We start from the raw sequence: 19,479 nt of genomic DNA, 5'->3' as shown, positions 1-19,479 counted from the left end.
CACAGAATTGAATAATCTATGTCAAGGCCCATTGAAGCTAGGACTCTACCCCTAACCTTAAAACAAGTCTTAAGCCTTAAACAGCCCTTTGTAGAAGTGAAGACCAGCACCAATGTCCTCATTCCCAAGGAAAAATCTCGAATTGGTCCTCACAAAGATAGACATACAAGATCGCACTCACATGCATACAAGTTATCTTCAGAAAACATAAGACAAGCTGTATTTCACTTAAGATAAATATTTAGGGAATTCATGTAATGTCATCACAAGTATAGTAGTAAAACAGGTGTGTGTGTTTGTCGGGTGGTATGACTTACGTGGACACTTCTTGACACAGAAGGCTCCATAGGTGTACTTCGCCCTGGGATTGTGCTCCAGCTGGAAGGTGGTGGGGTTGTAGACAAATGGCTGGGGGCACTGGGTCACACATGCCCCACTGTCGTTGAAGTTAGTGCAGGCCTGCAAAAACACACACACACACACACACACACACACACACACACACACAGAGCTCATATAGTGGTGGAACAAGTATTTAGATTCTTTATTTAAAGGGTAATTTCACCCAAATAAAAAAAACCAAACACATTTTCTCACTTATCCCTGGTGGTACTGTAGCATGCATACAGTAAAGGGGTTAATTGGATTTTGGATGTGTGCCTTTAAAAACCTACATAGCACACAACACTAATACTTGAGCTTAAACATCATGAGAGGATCCAAACATTAATTTCACTACACCAGATTTGAATTGAGATTTCCCACTAGAGTGCCCAGAGGTGACATTATTGAATCGTGCAGACAGAGAATAAAGTGGGAAACAAAGAGAAAGAGTGGTGGGTCAGACAAAAATTGTGTATCGACACGGCTGAACCAAAGTTGAACCGAAATGTTTCTGGAAACCCACACAATAAAACATGCTAAACCATTTGCGATGGCATCACCCCAATCTGTCTATTTACTGTACATGGTTTAAGCCCCAATATAATATTCCTTCACAGCTTCCACCGCCAATCGATGTACCTCCAGGGCTACAGAGAGCTACCTAACTCCCCTTCTGCTGTCCCCAAAACACACCAAACACTGATCCCAAAACTCAGGTATGAACTGAACCAGAGATGTTGCGTATACCCCTTTACACCCCCTAATAATAATTTGATAATTGTCAATCAAGGCTTTTGCTCTCATTTGGGGTGTAGCTCAAAATAATTTCCTGCTTTATTCATTATTGATTCTTATAAAAAGATGAGGCATAAGTCAGAGAGAAAAATAGGCAGTGGCAGGGAGATACAGACAGGGGAAGAGCCTTAAAACTAGTTTACAGTAGAGTGTATGTGTAGTCCACAATTGTAAGATAAAATCAAGTGTGTTTGATAAAATAAAATAATATTTATGCTAATGTTCTGGAAATTAGGTCTTATGTCAAGACAAGACAATTAATACATTTGATAAGAGACAATCAAGACTTTGCTCTCTCACTTGGAGAGTAGCTCAAAATGACTTCCTGACTTATCTATGTTGAGTATAATAAAAGATGAAGTGTGAAGAATCAAGAAGAGCAAAAACATAATGAGCAAGAACTTGCCTGTCCAAAGTCAGGCGGAGTCAGGAGCTCCATAAGTGATGGGCTCTGAATTACCAGTGCAGAAACAAGTTTAACATGCAGAGGGATGAAGATAAAACTGATAAAGCACGCGGCGAAGAGCAAGGATTGAGGGGGGCCTGGTGAAGTCTGTACTTAACAATGACACTCATGTCAGGAAAAAATGGGAATTAAATGTCATTTAATGATATTTGTCGTACGGGTGGCATTTTCACGCTACGAATTGAGTCTGGAAGGGAGAAAACCTTTTGCAGAATCACCACGAATCAAAGGAAGTTAAAAGTCCAAAGTAAAAAGTGTCTGGTTTGTGAAAAACAGGAAATGTAAAGTACAGTATGATCAGGAAATGTTTCTGAGTTTGGTATGATATTACCACATCAACAACTGGATTAAACCTGTGTTTCTTTTCACAGAATGCTGTAAAGTAAATGTTTGTGTGTGTGTGTGTTGACTTACAAAGCAATCTGTGTCCTTTGGTCCATAGCAACCACCTGCACACTCACGATGGCAGCAATCACTAACATAGGGACCAAAGCAACGGCCATCACACTGCTCGGCACACACTGTCTTGGTTACTGTGGAGTGATATATGTAGGAAAGAGAGAGAGAAAGAGAGAATACATACATCATGTGACAAGCAAATTACCGCACACTCCAAGATCAAAATGTTTCTGGATGCAAATTCACGTGACTCGTGGTAACATAATATTGATGAACAATAGTTAGGCAGCCTTAAGAGCAAGAGTAAAACAGTAGGCTACACTCATTTCAAATGTATCACTGTAAAACTTGAATAAAATTGGAAAAGGATACTGAATGAAGAATGACATGAAAAAGATAGCTAATTTGTTCTTATATGACTGTTCTTGCTCTGCAGTGAGTGTGATTCAATCTTCTGATCTGGCAATATGTAGAATGAGCGTCATGTAGGTATGTAAGCTATTCAACTGAATTGAATAAGAATTCAATTAATTCAGACAGTACGGCTTCCATCTAAAATGTCCATGCACATCACATTCCTCTACCACTGAATACTGGATACACAGCTGGATGGCCCGTCACAAGTCTGATTGTCTAACATCTGCACTGCAATCGCCCGGTACAACGTATGCGTGTGTGTGTGTTTGTATGTGTGTATGCATTTGTGTGTGGCGAGTTCAGCCGAAGCCAAAGCATCTCTGCCACCTATTAGCTATCTTCAATCATGTTTTCCTCTCCCTGCGTGCTCCTCTGAGGGTCTCTAGCTGGATTTGACAGAGACATAGCGATTCCTATCTGACTCAGTGTACTGCCGTCCTGTCATGGTGAACGTCTGTCCACCGTTTCCTCGCATGCCTGTCATAGTCATGTGGGCTGCCGTGTGCCTGTTTGCCTCGCTTCTTGACAGCCATATGTAAATGTGCACAGGACTCACAGGCCATTTCATGGATAAAGACAGCTGGTAAAAGACACAGCCAAGTGTCAGCAGTTGGATTTATATGATAGAGCAGGAAAACCTTATAAACTACAAGCTATTGGGGATGGATCAAGTAGTGAAAAAAATGCATACAGTTGCTGCTGGAAGTGTGTAAAAGTATGCACAGCATATGTATTTCATAGGACTTACTGGAAAACAAGGGGTGTTCACTGTACTCATTCAGTGGCTTGACTGGTGCTTTTTTAATTTCATTTGTTGCATAACATGTTAATACTTCCATTTTACCACCAAAAATCCCATTGTTCCTGAAAAATCAGTATCCAGCCAATTTTCCTTTTTTACTGAGAAAACCAACATGTACTGATATCCCATTTTCTTTCTCCCTTGAGCGTATACAATCAAGTAGTAGCAATAGTTCCTAACACAAAATGGCTTTCTAGCATTTCTAATAAAAGGATTTGAGGAAAACAACAAATGATGAAGGAAAACTAAATAAAATGTAGTTACTGGATCATTCAGCTTTATTTTTATAATCAGATGTATTAATAAAGGTAAAAGTAAATTAGTCACAGACATCATTGCTGAGATTGAAATTGTAACAATGTTAGTGTACAACATTACAAACCCAATGCTAGTGTGTGAATGTGCATGTATTTGTGTTTTGATGTGTGCTGTGTTTCCCTTTGGGCATTGCAGTGACGAGATACTATCACAGTGATGGATACAAACCACAGACAACTCGCCAAACACACACTCACACACTTCACCCAACGCCTAACATACCATCAGTGGCATTCCATTAACGGTGCCTGGGCTAGAATGAAAGGGCCTACTTTATTCAAAAGACACTTTGTCAAACAAATTACTTTGCCAAGAGAGAGACGCAATGCTGTTGATCAATTTGGATTTAAACTTCCACCTTAAGAAAAAAAAGAAAAAAACAGGCTGGCGACGACAAAATACAAAAGGAATCCATCTCATAAAATATGCCTGGAAGCTTCCAATTGAACAGGCTGTGGACAGCGGCATCAGTCACGGGAACCGCTGCCTCTTACTTCCCATTTACATGAGCTAAAATGTGCTTTTTCACATGTGGTTTGATGATGGCATTTTTTATTTTATTTATTCATTTTTTGTGGTGGAAAAACTTTCTATACTAAGTGAAATTTATCTTGGAATCCACGCAAATTTCACTGAGAAGTAGAAGGCATAAAGTGTCAGCTTGATTTCATATCAGTCACAATAGTTATAATAGTAATAGAAAAAGAAAAAAGTAGTGTATAAAAATGTCTTCCACTCTTGCAGCATACTCCTTATATTAAGTATGTTTCAAACAGTGTTTAGCAAAATGTTGCTAAGAATCATTATATTTTAGAATAATCTTTGGCAAGATGTAGGTTTGGAACACAATGATAAATAATAACCTGACAGACAGTGGAGGAGTGTGCTGCAGGATGGGTTTGAGGAGTTTCTTTAGATTCTTTGAAACTTTTTTTTGTCATCACTGGGATCACTGGAATCCAAATGCCACTTTTCTCACAAGGTTTTGGTTTGATGAGGGTGTTCAACGTGGTGCTTAATTCTGAAACAAGAGTATGAATGAAAGATGATGATTTATCTGAGAAGTAGAAATCTTATTGATTAGCTGTGTAATAAAATTAAGAAAATGTCAACACAGCACAATTTCACATCTTCAATCTGATCCCAGTGGGATGTTTGTGACCACATATCTCATGCTATTCAGCTATTATATGTGATATTCTAATCTCACTGTGTGTATCTTTACTGTGTTTTAGAAGATCCATTGCTCCTCAGAGCTTTCTTCCAATGCCAGGCAGTAAACAAAGGTAGACACAAAGAAAGAAATTCTCCAGTTTCTCTATGCATGTTACATAATATCCCAAGGTAATCACTGTGCTGACTGTGGCCTTCTCACCCTCCATATGAGCAAATATTTAGATGTATCAGTTTTCAGCTGCATTAGTTTCTAACTACGCCACATTACAAAACACAGTTACTGTATTGTATTTGAGGAAATTTACTAAATTACAAATAAACTCAATTAATGTATGCATTACTGCCCAAAATAGAGATTTTTTATTGCCGCTATATCAACAACTTTATAAAAACTACTCATCAAATCACAATGTGAAAACAATGTCACAGTGTGAAAAGGGTCGCTCACTGTGATGAATGAGAACCTTAAAATCAACTACACACTACCTGCCCAGCACAAAACAGTAGACAGATGCAGTTACTGCAGCAACTAGCTGGTGAACACAGTGGAGCATTTAGCAGCTAAACAGCCAGATAATTCCCTCAAGCATTGGAAAAGACCAAAACAGAGCTAAAAGGAAAGTAAATATGCTATTTATATTTGCAATGTGGCCAGAAACACAACTCTAAATGACTGAAAATGTTGCTCCTTTACTGCTGGATGTGTAAATATCAACTTAAAAGGTGATAATATCACACCTTGTTTCTGCTGCCCCAAAATGACAAAAAATAATTTCTTGTAGGATTGATAGATGCAATCTCATATTTTGTCTGATTAAATGTAATTTAAGCACAATGCTTGGGTGGTTGGAAGTAGCGTGTCCTCAGATTGTTTTTAGGCTAGATGAAAGGGATAGTTTGGATATTTTGAAATGTGTTAAGTTACTTAATAGGAATGGTATTGATCCTTAGCTTAGGCTGCTAGTTGTGGTCTGGGACCTCCTTGCCAGCTGATGGCTTACCAGACAAAAAGAAAAACAGTAAATATTTCCATGCTGAAATAAACTTTTGAAAAACTAGCGAAACAGCTGCTGCTCAGCAGGCCCAGCCAACAACAGCAGTGACTTGTTGGAGAAGAATTATCAACAGACAGCAGCATCGGCTTATAGCCTATAAGCTAATTTGACTGTGTACAAAGCAAACAAGCGCCAGTACATCCTTTTATACACTCTGGACTCAGGTCTGAGAAGAGTCACGTTAACTGTTGTGGACAGTTAAGATTTTTAGCATTGAATTGTGGTTTAAAAATGAATCATAGTTTGTTTGCTGATGGTAATATTTGTCTGGCTCACCATTAGCTGGCTAGGGATCTCCATTAACCCCCCACCCCCCTCCATACTTCAGGTTTCAATGTTTGATGATGCCTGTCTCTGGAAATACTAACAACTAGGTTGTTCTTACCTCCAAACAGACCTTTCTTATTGTGGATATTTTGACTTGCAATAGCAGGAAGTGCACGGGTGCAACTAGTAACTTTTACGATGGCTGTTCCATTTACAGTAGGTGTTGTGACACAGCTTGAACAATCAGCTCCTCAGAATCAGAATCAGAATCAGAAATACTTTATTGATCCCCGGGGGGAAATTGTACAGCACCGGTGCTCCCATTCCAGAGTAGCTCTGGTAATAGATAATAGAATGCCATTATTAATGTTACTAGGTTCACCTGTGTAAAGGACTGCTGTGACCAAGGTCTGCCACATTTTCACATTGTGGAAATCTGTCAAGTACATGTAGAAAAAGGTAAGGATTTTCAACTCAAGAATATCTTTTTTTCCAAATAGCACAATTTTATTGTAAATTATTCAACTAAATTAAACACTGATATACCACACTTGATATACCACATTTTGTTCATCGTCTACTTTGAGGAAACGTTCTCTACATACACTTTTATGGGCACACTCCTCTATTGTCATATTTCTGTGGTTTTCAATGCCAGGAGTTGTACTGAGTTGTAATTTACTTCTTGAGTGTGTTCGCTTTTCCCCTGAGTTGCTGACACCAAAAGCTGCTGTCTATTGTTGATTTTGAGACAGTTGAATAATTATTCATGAAAATGTCACAAAAAGCATCTTTGAAGTCTTTTTCCATTTGATATTTTTACACTTACCCATTCCATGTATATCAGCACAATAAAATGAAAGGTTGTGAGGAAAAAAAGGCAGATGAAGAATGAATCATGACTTCCATGTATAGATGAAGATGGCGAGATAACGATAATGACTAAAAGGAGGCAGACAGACAGGGCCAGGGCTTATCGGGGGCTGGTATGTGACGTGTTGTTAACAGGTCCTGGTCAAACAGTTCATTCCTCATTATCTTAATGAGATCGCGACCGCAGAACAAATAAGATGAGACATGCCAGGGTTGGAAGGCATGGATGAAGTGGTCTGCGCAGAGAGTGATGGGAATAGAGGAGGGAAATTGATGGCAAGGGTAGTGGTATCTAATGGAGAGAGGAAAAAATGTGTGTGTGCTTTTTTGCTTGCATGAATATGAACTTGCTATAGTTAGAGTTGTAAAGTTTCAGTGTGTGGTTCGTATTGCGTATGTTCTGGTCCACTACTAAATATTAAAGATCGAGCTTCCGTGTGTGTGTGTGTGTGTGTGTGTGTCTGTAGGGATGGTGAAGCGGTGTGTTAGACACAGATGGAGGGATGATGAAAAAATGGATGGATGGACATCTGTAGAGACAGAGTGTTAGTATCTGTGACAGCAGATTGATAAATTGCAGGCAGAATAATGATAACTTTACACTTTTTCATGTTCCCTGTTTAAAGAAATGTACCACATTTTTGGCAGGTTGTACTGTTGGTCTCTTTACTTAACAAAGCTGGCAAACTTATTAGTGTGTCATGGATCCTGCATTGCTCTGTATGCTTGATGTCAAAACTTGAGTGATAGTAGTTCTCTTTGTTGATACTTGTAACCATGGTGACTAAAGTAAATGCCAACAATGGCACAGAGTTAGGAACTAGTTAATGTAGTAGTGGTAGAAGAAAAAGTACATTTACTAAAGTGCAGTCATGTATATGGGATATTAAACATTAGCAACATCTAGACCTCCCTGAAAGGCAATACTTACACTTTTGATACATTTACCTGTCAACACTGTTGATGGGAAAAGTGGTCCATGCTAGTTCAAAGCACATGACCTTAGCTGAGGACAGCATGGTCTGGTTCCTGTTTGTTTGTAGTTTTCATATCTTAAAAATACTCAATAGATTCAATTACCCTTGGTCCTTAGTTAGGCCATGGGCCATATATAAATTGCTTTATGCTTTGGCTTATAACTCCTGGACTGTGGAGAATGTCCTCCCAATAAAAACACCAGCATCAATCATTTGTTCAAATGCCTAAAATGACCTCTTGCAGCAGTTTCAAGTCTGACCTTTGTCCCTCAAAAAGTAAGGGCACAAGTAATGTGATGTTGCTTGTGCTGCAAAACCTGAAAGGGAATCGTCTGGGTAGATGGATAGGTCAACAAAGCGTGTGCCTTTTGACATGGGAGATCTCACATCCTATTGACATTCAGCATTGGTTTATTTTAACCCTGACTGCGGTCTTTTCCTAACCTTAATAAAGTCATTCTTATAACCATGGCCATGAAGACTTCTTTAACAAACAGATATTTTGCCTAAAAACAGTGTGAGATCAGTAAATCACCAGGTCATGTGTTTTGGAAGGCACGGATATTGGTCGACTTGGAAAGGAATGACAAGCAACGTCTTCGGTGGTTTAGTTTAGGTGCAAAAGCAGAATTGTTATTTTTTATTCCTTTTATTCCTTGGTTTGAGCCAACTGGTGGTCTGTGACCTGCAGCTCTCAGACCTCATTGATTTGGTTTTGGCTGTGTGTATGTGTGTCTGTCTGTGTCTTATACATTATCCTTTGCCCAAAAAGGTGAGAGAGAGAGAAAGAGAGAGAGAGAGAGAGAGAGAGACAGAGAGAGAGAGAGAGAGAGAGAGAGAGACAGAAAAGCAGACTGAGACAGCAAGATGGTTGAACCTGAGAGAGAGACACTAACAGAGAATTTGAAAGGAAAGATGACTGAAGGAGAGGGAGTAACATGGAGCTCTCCCCTGCTGATCGACTCAGTAGTGAATCATTCTCACATTCTCTCCCAGCTGCCATTAGTTGGTATGAAGGGTGGGAGGTCCCAGTAGGGGGGTTTGTGGTAGATGTGTTGGGGAGGATATAGGGATGTTGTTGAGTGTTGATATGTGTGTGTGTGTGTGTGTGTGTGTGTGCTGGAGGTGGTGGTATTTCCACAGCCATTAAGGGCTCATAAATACCTGTTCAGGGATGGCCCATTTACAAGGCTGAAATCTGCCTGAAACATTACAAACTGCCAGTTGTCTAACTAAATTAGTAAAGTAACACAAACTGGAACCAAATAAGTTAATCCAAGTCTAGCAACCACATTTCAACTTTGACAGAGGCCTAAATACAGTTGTCTGCACCAGAGGAGGACAGCCAAGCAGCAGCTAACGTTAGCCCATCAGCTGCAGTAGCGGAGGAACAGATAAATCAAATTAAAAAAGTAGCTGCTCTGGGTAGTGCACCGATCTCTATCCTGCTATCAGTCATAGCTGTTAAAGAACAGAGCACGGCAAAGACGTACTGGAGCTGTTGTTCAGATGTGTTCGATTGTTGATGCTGAACTCTGTGCAAGGTGTAGCCATCGTCGTCAAAGACTCATCAAAGCGCAAGCAACTTTTTGAACCACTTTTTGGTGTTGATGAAGTAGTGATCAACATCTTAGGTCTGCTACTTTCGCGGCAATGCTTGACAGGACAGTGTTAAGGGGGAAACAAGAGCCAAAATCTGAGGGCTGCACAAACAGGCACTTAAAGGACTTTCTTTGGTCTTCTGTGTTGTGAAGCATTGTTCGGGATCTGTGAGGCTCATCAGAGAGGCTTGGGGCCCTTGAATGTACAAATGTGCTAAAAGGACAAATAACAGCACTGAGAGATGACAGCGTTGTGGAGGAGATAACTTCCAAGGTGATGACGTGCAAGAAAAATCGGACTGAAGGTGGCGACAGACACTGTCTCCCGGTTGAGCAGGACCCCAGCCCGGTTTCGGCACACCAAAGGGACCGAAGCAGTGGCAGCCAAAATGAAACAATTCAGGTAGAGACATGAATTTATGAAGCTGTGGTTTCAGAACTGGAGGGAGATTCTGTGGTAATTGATGCAGCCAAGGGCCACGCCGTGGAACCAAACCTACAGCCCCTTCATTTTCCCAAGCAGCTGCACACAAGCTGCCTGAAGCTCCAACACAGGATGTTGGGAGACATTACGAAGGATTCTCCATGCAGCACAGTCCCAGAAGTGGCCTCATGTCTCACCAAACTACACCCACAAACCAGAGGTTTGTTCAGAGAAGTAGAAAACCTCACAAAAATGTGCTTCTGTCTTCCCATATCAGTGGCATCATCCGAGAGATGTTTCTCCACTCCTCGGTGCCTGAAGACATGGATGCGCAGTACGATGACTCAGAAAAGACTCACCCATCTAACAGTGATGCATGTACACAGTGACATTTTGCAAAACTTAAGAATACATAAACAGGAGTTATGTAAGGTAAGCAGACATCACCATTGTGCAGAAAAAAAGTGAAGGAAGGTTTTTCTGTGATTTTGTAATGTAGAAATATTGAAATGAGAGCGGCTGTTGAGTGGCGAAAGTTTGAACAATCAAATACCTTATTGATATTATTATTTAGGGAGACAGCAGGATTGCACAATCATACATTAGTTAATAGTTAAAGTAGCAATAATACTGCCGAACTTATGTCTACTCTTGAAAAGTAATTTTATTAGGGATTTATTTTATTTTGCTATTTTTACTGATAATATTGGACACTGTTGTTGACAATGACATGCACTGGTACTCGTAATATTGCTGTTATTTGTATCTTGTGTCTCTGGCCTGTAGCAACATTGTTTTGCACTGTGATGGGTGCTATGCCTGTTCATTAAGATGATTAAAGTAAAGGTCTTATTTTCTTTATGTAATACTTTTTGGCTGACATCAGCAAGAAAAAATTTGAGGTTCAATTCAGGCAAGCCCGTCGTACCCCCTACTCAAAATACGTTCCCCTGGGTATGGATGTAAATTAATTTTTCATAATGGGAAATGACAAAAATCTGTCGTACCTCCTTTGAAAATACCAACCAATATTATATTATGAAAGTCAGTCTATGAATGTCTAACCCTGTCTTTTTCTAGCTCCTTTAGCCTATAGGAAACACCAGACCTTCATTAAGGAAAGTATAAAATCATGCACATAAGAATCTTAAGAACTTTAGTAGGAAATGAATTAAATATACAAATGACATCCACCTTCCTATAAATACCTAGCTGAATAGATAATAGTAATATTACCATATAGGTTTTTTTCAGTTATGGTTGTCAGAACAGATCAGAGTAGAGTAAAACTAAATAGAATATGCTTTTTAGTACGTTAAAACTCAACAGAATTTTATATGTGATCATATTGTTTCCCATTTATCATGAAAGGCATATGAATAACTGAAAAAATCATACTCTGTAGTTTGGATATGAAACATGGATGAAGTCAACTAAAGTCACATGCCTGCTAAATGTCATTTTGACCTACAGTGGTTCCTCAAGTTGCCTGATTTGAAGCTTTGAGACATGTAAATGTCACAACCACATTAGTTAGACACAGTTTAGTTCACACTCTTCTATGACAGCAAGCCAAATTTCTCACAATCAAACTATTTAGCATAAAATCATCAGGCCGTGTGGTGTGTCATGTGTATATTAGTAATGTACTTACAGCTTTGACACTGGTCCTCTTTGGGTCCCCAGCAACGACCATTACAGGAACGATGGCACTTTTGACCTGAGCACAAGTTCAAGTAAAGAGAGGATTGGCATTTCAAATGGTTTCTTAATCACAAATATGATCAGCATCAGCCTTCAAAAATCCATATTAGTTGAACCTTAAAATGGGATAGAGGCGGTTAGCTGAGTCTGCGTGCCATCAAGCACTCCACTGAAGCCCAAATTGATCCAAAGAGTGAACGAGGATGTGGCTGTTCCTTTGGCTTACCTTTAAATACACCTGATGTGTGTGTGTGTGTGTGTGTGTGTGTGTGTGTGTGTGTGTGTGTGTGTGTGTGTGCGTGTGTGAGCGTGAGCGTGTGTGGCGTTTTGTGTTGTTCTTGAAGATGCAAGGCTTCATTATAAGTGCATTTCAAGCACTTTGTGTGTGCTTGATATTTATTATAACTAGAATCTGACATAATAAACACAATCTGCAAGAAATGTATGTACTTGACAGGACTGGTGTGTAGTTAATTATATGATCATATGATGATGATGATATGTTTATCAATTAAAAAAAAAAGTTTCTACCCTTGTTAATACAAATTAATTGTAATTTTTGTGTTTTTCCAGGTATTCTTATTGTTATGCAGCAAAGAAGATGAAACATGTCTCAGTCTTTTAGTGACAACACAGCATCTCATCCGACTGGTACAAATCATAAAAACTTAAATAACCTTGACACAGGTTATTTATTATAAGACAGTTCTTCACTCCGTCACTTGTCACTCCACTACCCAGCATGAAGCCAGCAAACATCTGGTTGAGATAAAGTGGTAAAACGGCAAAAAGCAGCATCATACCCTCAGAGCTTTAGCCGGGGCCTTTCTGGATTTTTTGGAGGACTTAATTGACTGTCTAGTAATTGACTGCAGGAGAAGTGAGCCTGGATAAGTGCAGAAGTGCTGTCCTCTGTCCATCAGCCTCTCCAGAAGAGAGCTATTAGCATTGAGACTCACTCTATTCCCCAACACGAGCCTCTCCATCCTCTATTCTCCTCTTCTTCCTCGTCCGTTCCCCTCTCCACCACACATTTCATCTCTTTCATCCTCAATCCACCCCTTGCTGATTCATCACTCCTCTTTGGTTCTTTTTCACTTAATGTCTATCCCTGACTGTCTTTGTCTTTTCCTGTCCCTCTGTTTTTCTCTGTTTCTCAAGTCTGTTCCCCTCAAACTACTTTGACGATGCTCGAGTAAGAGAGGTTGACAGCCTTGACTGTATGCAAATCAGCATACAAACAGGATAATAATACAAATGTCAGCCAGCCATAAGTGGTTGTCTGACAGTGCCAAGTGTGCAGAACCTCTGCTGCACTTAATTATATCTTTGTTCTCCTCTGAGCCTGGTGCCCTGTGAAGTCAAGCCAAAGAGTTTTCATTTAGTGTGCAAGGTCTACACTATCTCAACTTATAAATTCTCAGTGACCTAGTATAAACCTGTCCCATCCCTCGTCCTGCACCATAATCTTTTACAGCTTTCTTAAAAACAGCCCCTGAAGGTTAAAATGTCAAGAATGCTGCCATACCAGGGCTGGTGTGGGGCAAAAGACAGATGGGGGCGGGGGGGTTGTTCTCAACTGAATCAACGGGACATGAATTTTAAAATAACTGTCTCGTTTATGAAAAGAGACCAATAAACACAATAACCACAGCATAAAGTCACAAGTAATAACAATGTAAAGCTTGCGTCTCCCCAAAGAATGAAATGGAGATTATGTTCTCAATCGAGGATTACAGGTTTGGAGACCCTTGATTTATTGGCGGAGAAGAGGACTTGCACGGGAGTAAGGGTCGATCTAGGGCTAACGGGGCTGCAGAAAGGAGGGTGATTGAGCAGAATATCAATGCTTGGAGCTGTTAATCTACATTTGAAGCCTTCAGCGAGTGCTGTGAAAGGAAAATCCAAGGACATATGCAGAGACTTTTTTATTTTGTTCCATAATGATAACGCACCTTAATATGCAATTTTGTATTTGTAGACGAGACGACCGAGACAAGACAGCACAAAGAAAAGCAGAAAAAAAACAACAACAGATTTGAATGTCAAACAGCTTGATTAATAACAAAAGTAGAGTGTGTTAAGAGGTTAAGTCAGTGAATGAACAGAAAAGGGTCAGAAGAGGTGACTTAATGCATCTTTACTTAACTGACAACACTTCAACCATCATCCCTCTACCTCCTGACAGATTAATTATGTTTATTTCATCCTAATAAATCCCTTCATAATTCAAAGCTTTTATTAACGTCTTCCAGCTGGCTACAGTAGGGCATTAACATAAAATGAGTGAGCAATCATTGTGGATTGTTATGGTAAGCGTGACAGAATGGGGTCAAGGGGTGATTTTGTGATGACAATGTTTTGCTGCTCACTCTCAGTCACTTGGCGTGAATGAAGCAGGATAAGATGTGGGGTCTTCTTTGAACCATTTTCCTTTTCACAACTTACCAGCCCTTGCTGCCTTATGAAAGGCCCCTGAAAGTGCCAATGGGATGGATGTGGATATACTCTTTAAAGCTTTATTTTGAGTCTGCTCTGTGTTTGTGGCTACAGAGGGAGCTGCGCGAAATCTGATAAATTAGTGTAAATGATGTCACTTGAGGCAGCACCGGCTGGGGCAGAAGACTACAAGTTGAAAATAGAAAAGATCAAGAGGTGAGTTAGAAAGAGTTTACCAGACCTCTGTACCCCCCTTCATATCTCTGCTTGAGGCCAGCAGCTCAAGCTACATTAGCCTTAAGTGGCATAACACACTCGAAACTCCAACTGAACTGTCGGTGGCCGAGTTGCATTGTGGGTAATGTAGGGGCCAGGTTTTGACAAGGAAGGAGAATGCATGAAATTCTATTTTTTTCTTCAAACTGTCTATTGTGAGTCTGACATTGTTATAAAAATACAATGCTACATTGGAGGAGTACTCTTTTAAGCTCCAACTGCTTCAGTGTTGCTGTTCAGTGTCCGGCAGGTTAGACTGTGATTTTACTGAGCAGCTTCCAGGTGTGAATGAGTGTAAATGTGTGAAGCAACACCAATGCTCTCAGCAAGATTTTCCTGTTAAAAAAAAAGGTTGATGTCAAATCAAATCTTCTTGTCTTCTACACTTGTGCTTGTTGGGCTACTTACATGTGACACTGCTGTTGGTGGGCACCACCAAAGGATGGATCCGTGGGTTTTTGACAATGTCCTGCCAATGGATTGTGTCTGCATGACACAGGAACTTGTTCTGGTCAACGTACACACCACCACTCAAGATCTCTGCAGAGAACAGAGAGAGAGCACACGGTCAATACAGGTACACACAGGGCTTTTGGGTACTTAACGTTTCTGCCTGGAGGAAGCACCTAATTCAGCAATCCTGCTACCAAGCTTCTGATGTGTTTTGTAATAGCCAGCTATTTCCCCCCTGTCATTTTATAATTAACAGCTGTCATGGCCAGACACTGCATGTTCAAGTCAATATCATTAACATCCTTAAGGACTAGATTGGATAGGCACCATCTGAGGGCAGGAGCAGGTTTGGGGTGTTGGGTGAGCTGCTGATCTTGAGACAGACACACGATCTGATGATGGCTGTTGTTGTGAGGCAGCCAGGACAAAGCTGTGTCATATTGCTGTTATTACAACCTCTGATCTTTTCCCATTTTGTTGTTTTTCTCATCCTTCTCTTCCCATGCTGTGAGCAGACACAATCAATTATGCTTCACTACCATCACAACATGAAATCCATCTGGGATGTAAGCCCCAGTAAGGGACAGCAGTCCTAACAAGGTTGTAATTCCATATTTCATCAAGGTGGTGGGGGAAAAAAAGTTATGTATCTCACCATCATAATATGCATTGCCTTGTGGAACGAATGATTGTCCGCACATTGATTCCATTCGCTACACACACACAGTCTGTCGAATGATTGGATACGGAGGGTGGTTCTGATTATTGTTGTGTAGGAGTTTAGAGAATACCTAATCCTGACTTTTATGTGAGAGAGAAAGAGTGGGAAAGCGAAAGAAAGAGAGACAAATAAAGATGGGAGAAAGCCACAGAGAGACTGATGGCAGGAAAGAAAGACGGAGTGAAGCCCAGTAGCAGATTTACATTATTTACAGAGCCTGCATGTTCTCTATCTCCCTACAAACAGATTACTGACACAGGGCTGAAACCGATGCGACACATAATCATACACGAGGCGTCCCGCCAGCACCACACAGAAACAGCCAAATACAATATCATCCCACAAAGGCCGATTAAGTGATACTCCTTGGATAATAGGTGGTGGTGGTATTACCTACAGCCCCCATCCCCCAGCCTCAGCTCTTCTTCTCTATCTTTCTGCATGTGCGGTGGGAGTTAGGGAGAGAAATTAATCCTGCCTCTCACCACAGGCGGGATATCGTTCGGCTAGGAGGAGGCCGCGTCCCAAATTCAAATTGTTTGCACAATGGGATTCTGCTGGCAAAATAGGGCAATGGACAAACCAACAGACAAAGCGAAGCAGTTATTATGACAAAAACACCAGCAGGACATCCCAACCCTAGTTAAGCAAGATAGTGGTACATCATCTGGGCATTTACCTTCAGACTGGCTGGTCGGATTGTAATTGGAGCTAAAATATATCAAATTCAGATATAAACATATCCAAATAACATTTAGCCACAGTTCACATAGGTTTCCAATAGACTTTGAAAGTCCTTATAAATGCATGGAATTTTTCTATAATGTTGAATGAATCAGAATCAGAAATATGTATACTAATACTAAGGCATAATTTATATGTATACTGCATAAGGCGTATAAATGCTAAAGTAGCTGACTCTGAGTTAGCTTCAACACTTGACATCCTGAGGGAAAATGTAAACAATACTTTGAAAATCATTGCAAAGTCCTTCAATTTGATCATTGTGTAGCTTGCACATTCAAACCAGAGGCAAGGCTTGGTCTTCTGCACAAGACTTCTTGATAGACATTAGCACATTAGACTTGGCAAACAAGTATAGTGACTTGAAAAAGAAGAGGAAGTACATTTACGGATATGCAGTGTATTCCATCTTTGAATATTTCCAAGTGACGGAAGACCTTTAGGCAGAGATAGCAATGCTGTCCATCATTAATCAGTCAAGGAAATGTGTCATCACGTTGGTAAACTTGAGCCATACTCATCAGCAGGCCACACTGCTACAACCACAGTTTTTCATGGATCTAACCTGGAAATGTAAACTTACAACAAAGAGTTGAACTTAATAAGTAACAACTTTGCCAAAAAGGGTTGCCAGGATTCTTGTGTGTGGTAAACAAGTGAGACAAGGTGTTTGCACTAATCCCAGCTGGACGTGAGCAGCATTCACACTCTCAAGCACATTGTATAAACAGACTGAAAAATAAAACACTCTCTATTCGATACTGTCACAACAAGTGACCCTCAATGCCATCCAGTAGGCTCCACCATCCTCTAATGCTTCTCGCACACAGTGAATTTGGATATGTACTGCACACACAACACACTCATTTGCAGTGTGACATGACAAAGTTCAAGACGCTGGATAACAGTTTAATTGGCTCTTTGCTGACGCTGGTGCTTTGCCCCGGACAGTTACAGTATTTCCCATGGCCTCTGTCACCAAGATGTGAATAATTAACAAACAGATATTACATAATACCTACAATAACATGCAAAACTCATGCAGGCTTTTCTTTCATTACAAGTAAATGCTTGGCTTGCACATTTGCTGAGCGTGCAGTTGGTGGCCAGGGGGACATCAATGGTTAAATCTTGTTCTTGATTGTTTAGTGGCTAGAGAAAATGTCTTAATTAGTTTGTTCACACAGCTACAGCCTGTGTTTCCATACTACCCCCTTCCCTCCTGCTTCGTCCTGAGAGCAACTCCAAGCATCTCTGAGTGTATGGCTTCAAAAGGCAAAGCAATCTTGAGTATCAGGCCGCACGACCGTTGGAGGAAAACAATATGAAATTCAGGGAGGCAGAACAAATGTATGCAGGCAATTATTTTGATGGTAAGTGCTTGTTGAGATTTTTTTTTCTTTATTGCAGTGTGGGGATGAGTTTGATTAAGACTGGGAGGCAAATAGCAAACCAATGATCAGAAAAAAAGCCATATTAATGAGTTTGTGAGAGTGAATTAATACAAGTTGTGTGGGTTGTTTAATGAAGAAATATGTAGGACAACAGAAGCACTATAATAAATGGTTAACTTGCTCCAGTGTTGGAGGGCTGCTTTATCGAATGTCCCCAATAGTGTTTATTTTTGTGTGTACTGAAGATCCATGCGCTGAACTACTACCATCAATACATACAAGTGTAGGTGCCAGTGGAGCTTCACAGCTGAATTGATATCCTTGGACTACCCCCCGACTAAGTTAACAAAACCAGCTTCCCTTTGTTCTCCCTTCTCTTTATGCTCTTACCGGCTCACCTGATGGCTCTCTGAACCGACTCTGTGTAGTATGCTCGGAGCAGCCACACTGAACTCTTTTTCTTATGGCAGTGATGCAAGAGCCTGCCTAAGATTCCAGCAAACAAGCTTAGCTAGCGCCAGCAGCTTAACACAAAGTCTGCCAGCTAACTTTACAAGCAACAGGACCAATGAAGCCAGTTAGCGCCAAGCTGCTAACTCTGTAAGGAGAAGAAAGGACAGAGCAACCGGTTTCCTCCAATCTGTACCACTGAAATCAAAATACTGCACAGCAAAGGCCGCATTCAACATCGGAACCGCAACTTTTCTAAGCCTGGCTCATCCACAACCGATGGAATCACTGGCCAAAGTAGCAGCACAGCAAAAGCAGCACTGCAAGGAATCCCACAAACTAGTAACTAACAGGGCATATACAGCAAGCATAGCGTAACAGTACACGGCTGAGGTTTATTGTTGTGATGTCCTTTAGGTTATTGGGTGGCCAGCTGATGTAGTTATGCTGCACACACATACTCTTAGAACTTGTTACATCTGTCACTATACTACGTCTCTCACGCAAACTAACTTTCCTCTTTTTTAACCAGGTACTATTATCCTACATGAATCTCACACACACTTCAAATTGGCCTTAAACATAGCCACACACACGGAGAAGAAACTCAAAGCTCCCACTTCACATACACACACAATCTTTCAGGTGCACATCTGACACACGCACACTTGCACACACCCTCTTTTGATCAAGTGCATTTAGTTAGATTACATATTGTGTGTTTTTCATTTTTCTTTTAAATATACCTGCTGGTGTATCTAATGTTGTAGAAGAGTGAATGCTGCCAACCTCTACTATTCAGAACTTCAAAACCCTTCAACCTTTACTAATTATTGATATGATCATTTGGTTGTAGTTATGCATTTAATTATTAATCAAAGTTACAAATTGATAGTGTATTATATCTTATGAGGCTGAATCAATTCATTGGCAACATTTTCCCTTCTTTAAGGGTGGTGCCCCGAGAGTGAATTTAAGTTAATTTAAAGTGAATTTCTATCATTTAATATAAATATTGATTATTTCTGATAGCCTGAAGTGAGTGCAATCACTACTACTTAATCTTTTTTACAGATTAATGTGTAAACGTTATACAGTTTTGTTGCCTATTTGAGGCTTATTAATTGGCATTGCATATTTTGACATCCTTTAAGCCATAATTCCCTATACACAAACACATTCACTCGATATCCTAACTTCAGTTGCTCTTCAGACTGTCTGCCGAAGGCAGGTACAGTATATACACATAAATGTGAAGAAAAACATATCAGCTTGATAAATAACAGCAACTGAACAGTAGTTAGAAAGATAGAAAGGCAACAAGAGACTCCGAAAGACACTCAA

At 40.3% G+C, this 19,479-nt stretch overlaps 1 protein-coding gene across 1 annotated transcript in view; it reads right to left on the bottom strand.

Annotated features, from left to right (window-relative positions):
- The window catches only part of LOC139292665 (receptor tyrosine-protein kinase erbB-4-like), a 155,827-nt gene that overhangs the window by 86,601 nt on the left and 49,747 nt on the right, over window positions 1-19,479 (bottom strand). The window contains exons 4-7 of the mRNA XM_070915027.1: window positions 14,782-14,913; window positions 11,609-11,674; window positions 2,060-2,178; window positions 318-459 (exon numbers count right to left, since the gene is read on the bottom strand). Coding sequence (XP_070771128.1) covers window positions 318-459; window positions 2,060-2,178; window positions 11,609-11,674; window positions 14,782-14,913 — 459 coding nt within the window. The remainder of the gene's footprint in view (window positions 1-317; window positions 460-2,059; window positions 2,179-11,608; window positions 11,675-14,781; window positions 14,914-19,479) is intronic.

Source organism: Enoplosus armatus, chromosome 11 (genome assembly GCF_043641665.1).
Source record: "Enoplosus armatus isolate fEnoArm2 chromosome 11, fEnoArm2.hap1, whole genome shotgun sequence".
Lineage (NCBI taxonomy): Eukaryota > Metazoa > Chordata > Actinopteri > Centrarchiformes > Enoplosidae > Enoplosus > Enoplosus armatus.
The sequence above is the reverse complement of the archived record's forward strand: the minus strand, read 5'-3'. Positions and strand labels throughout refer to the sequence as shown.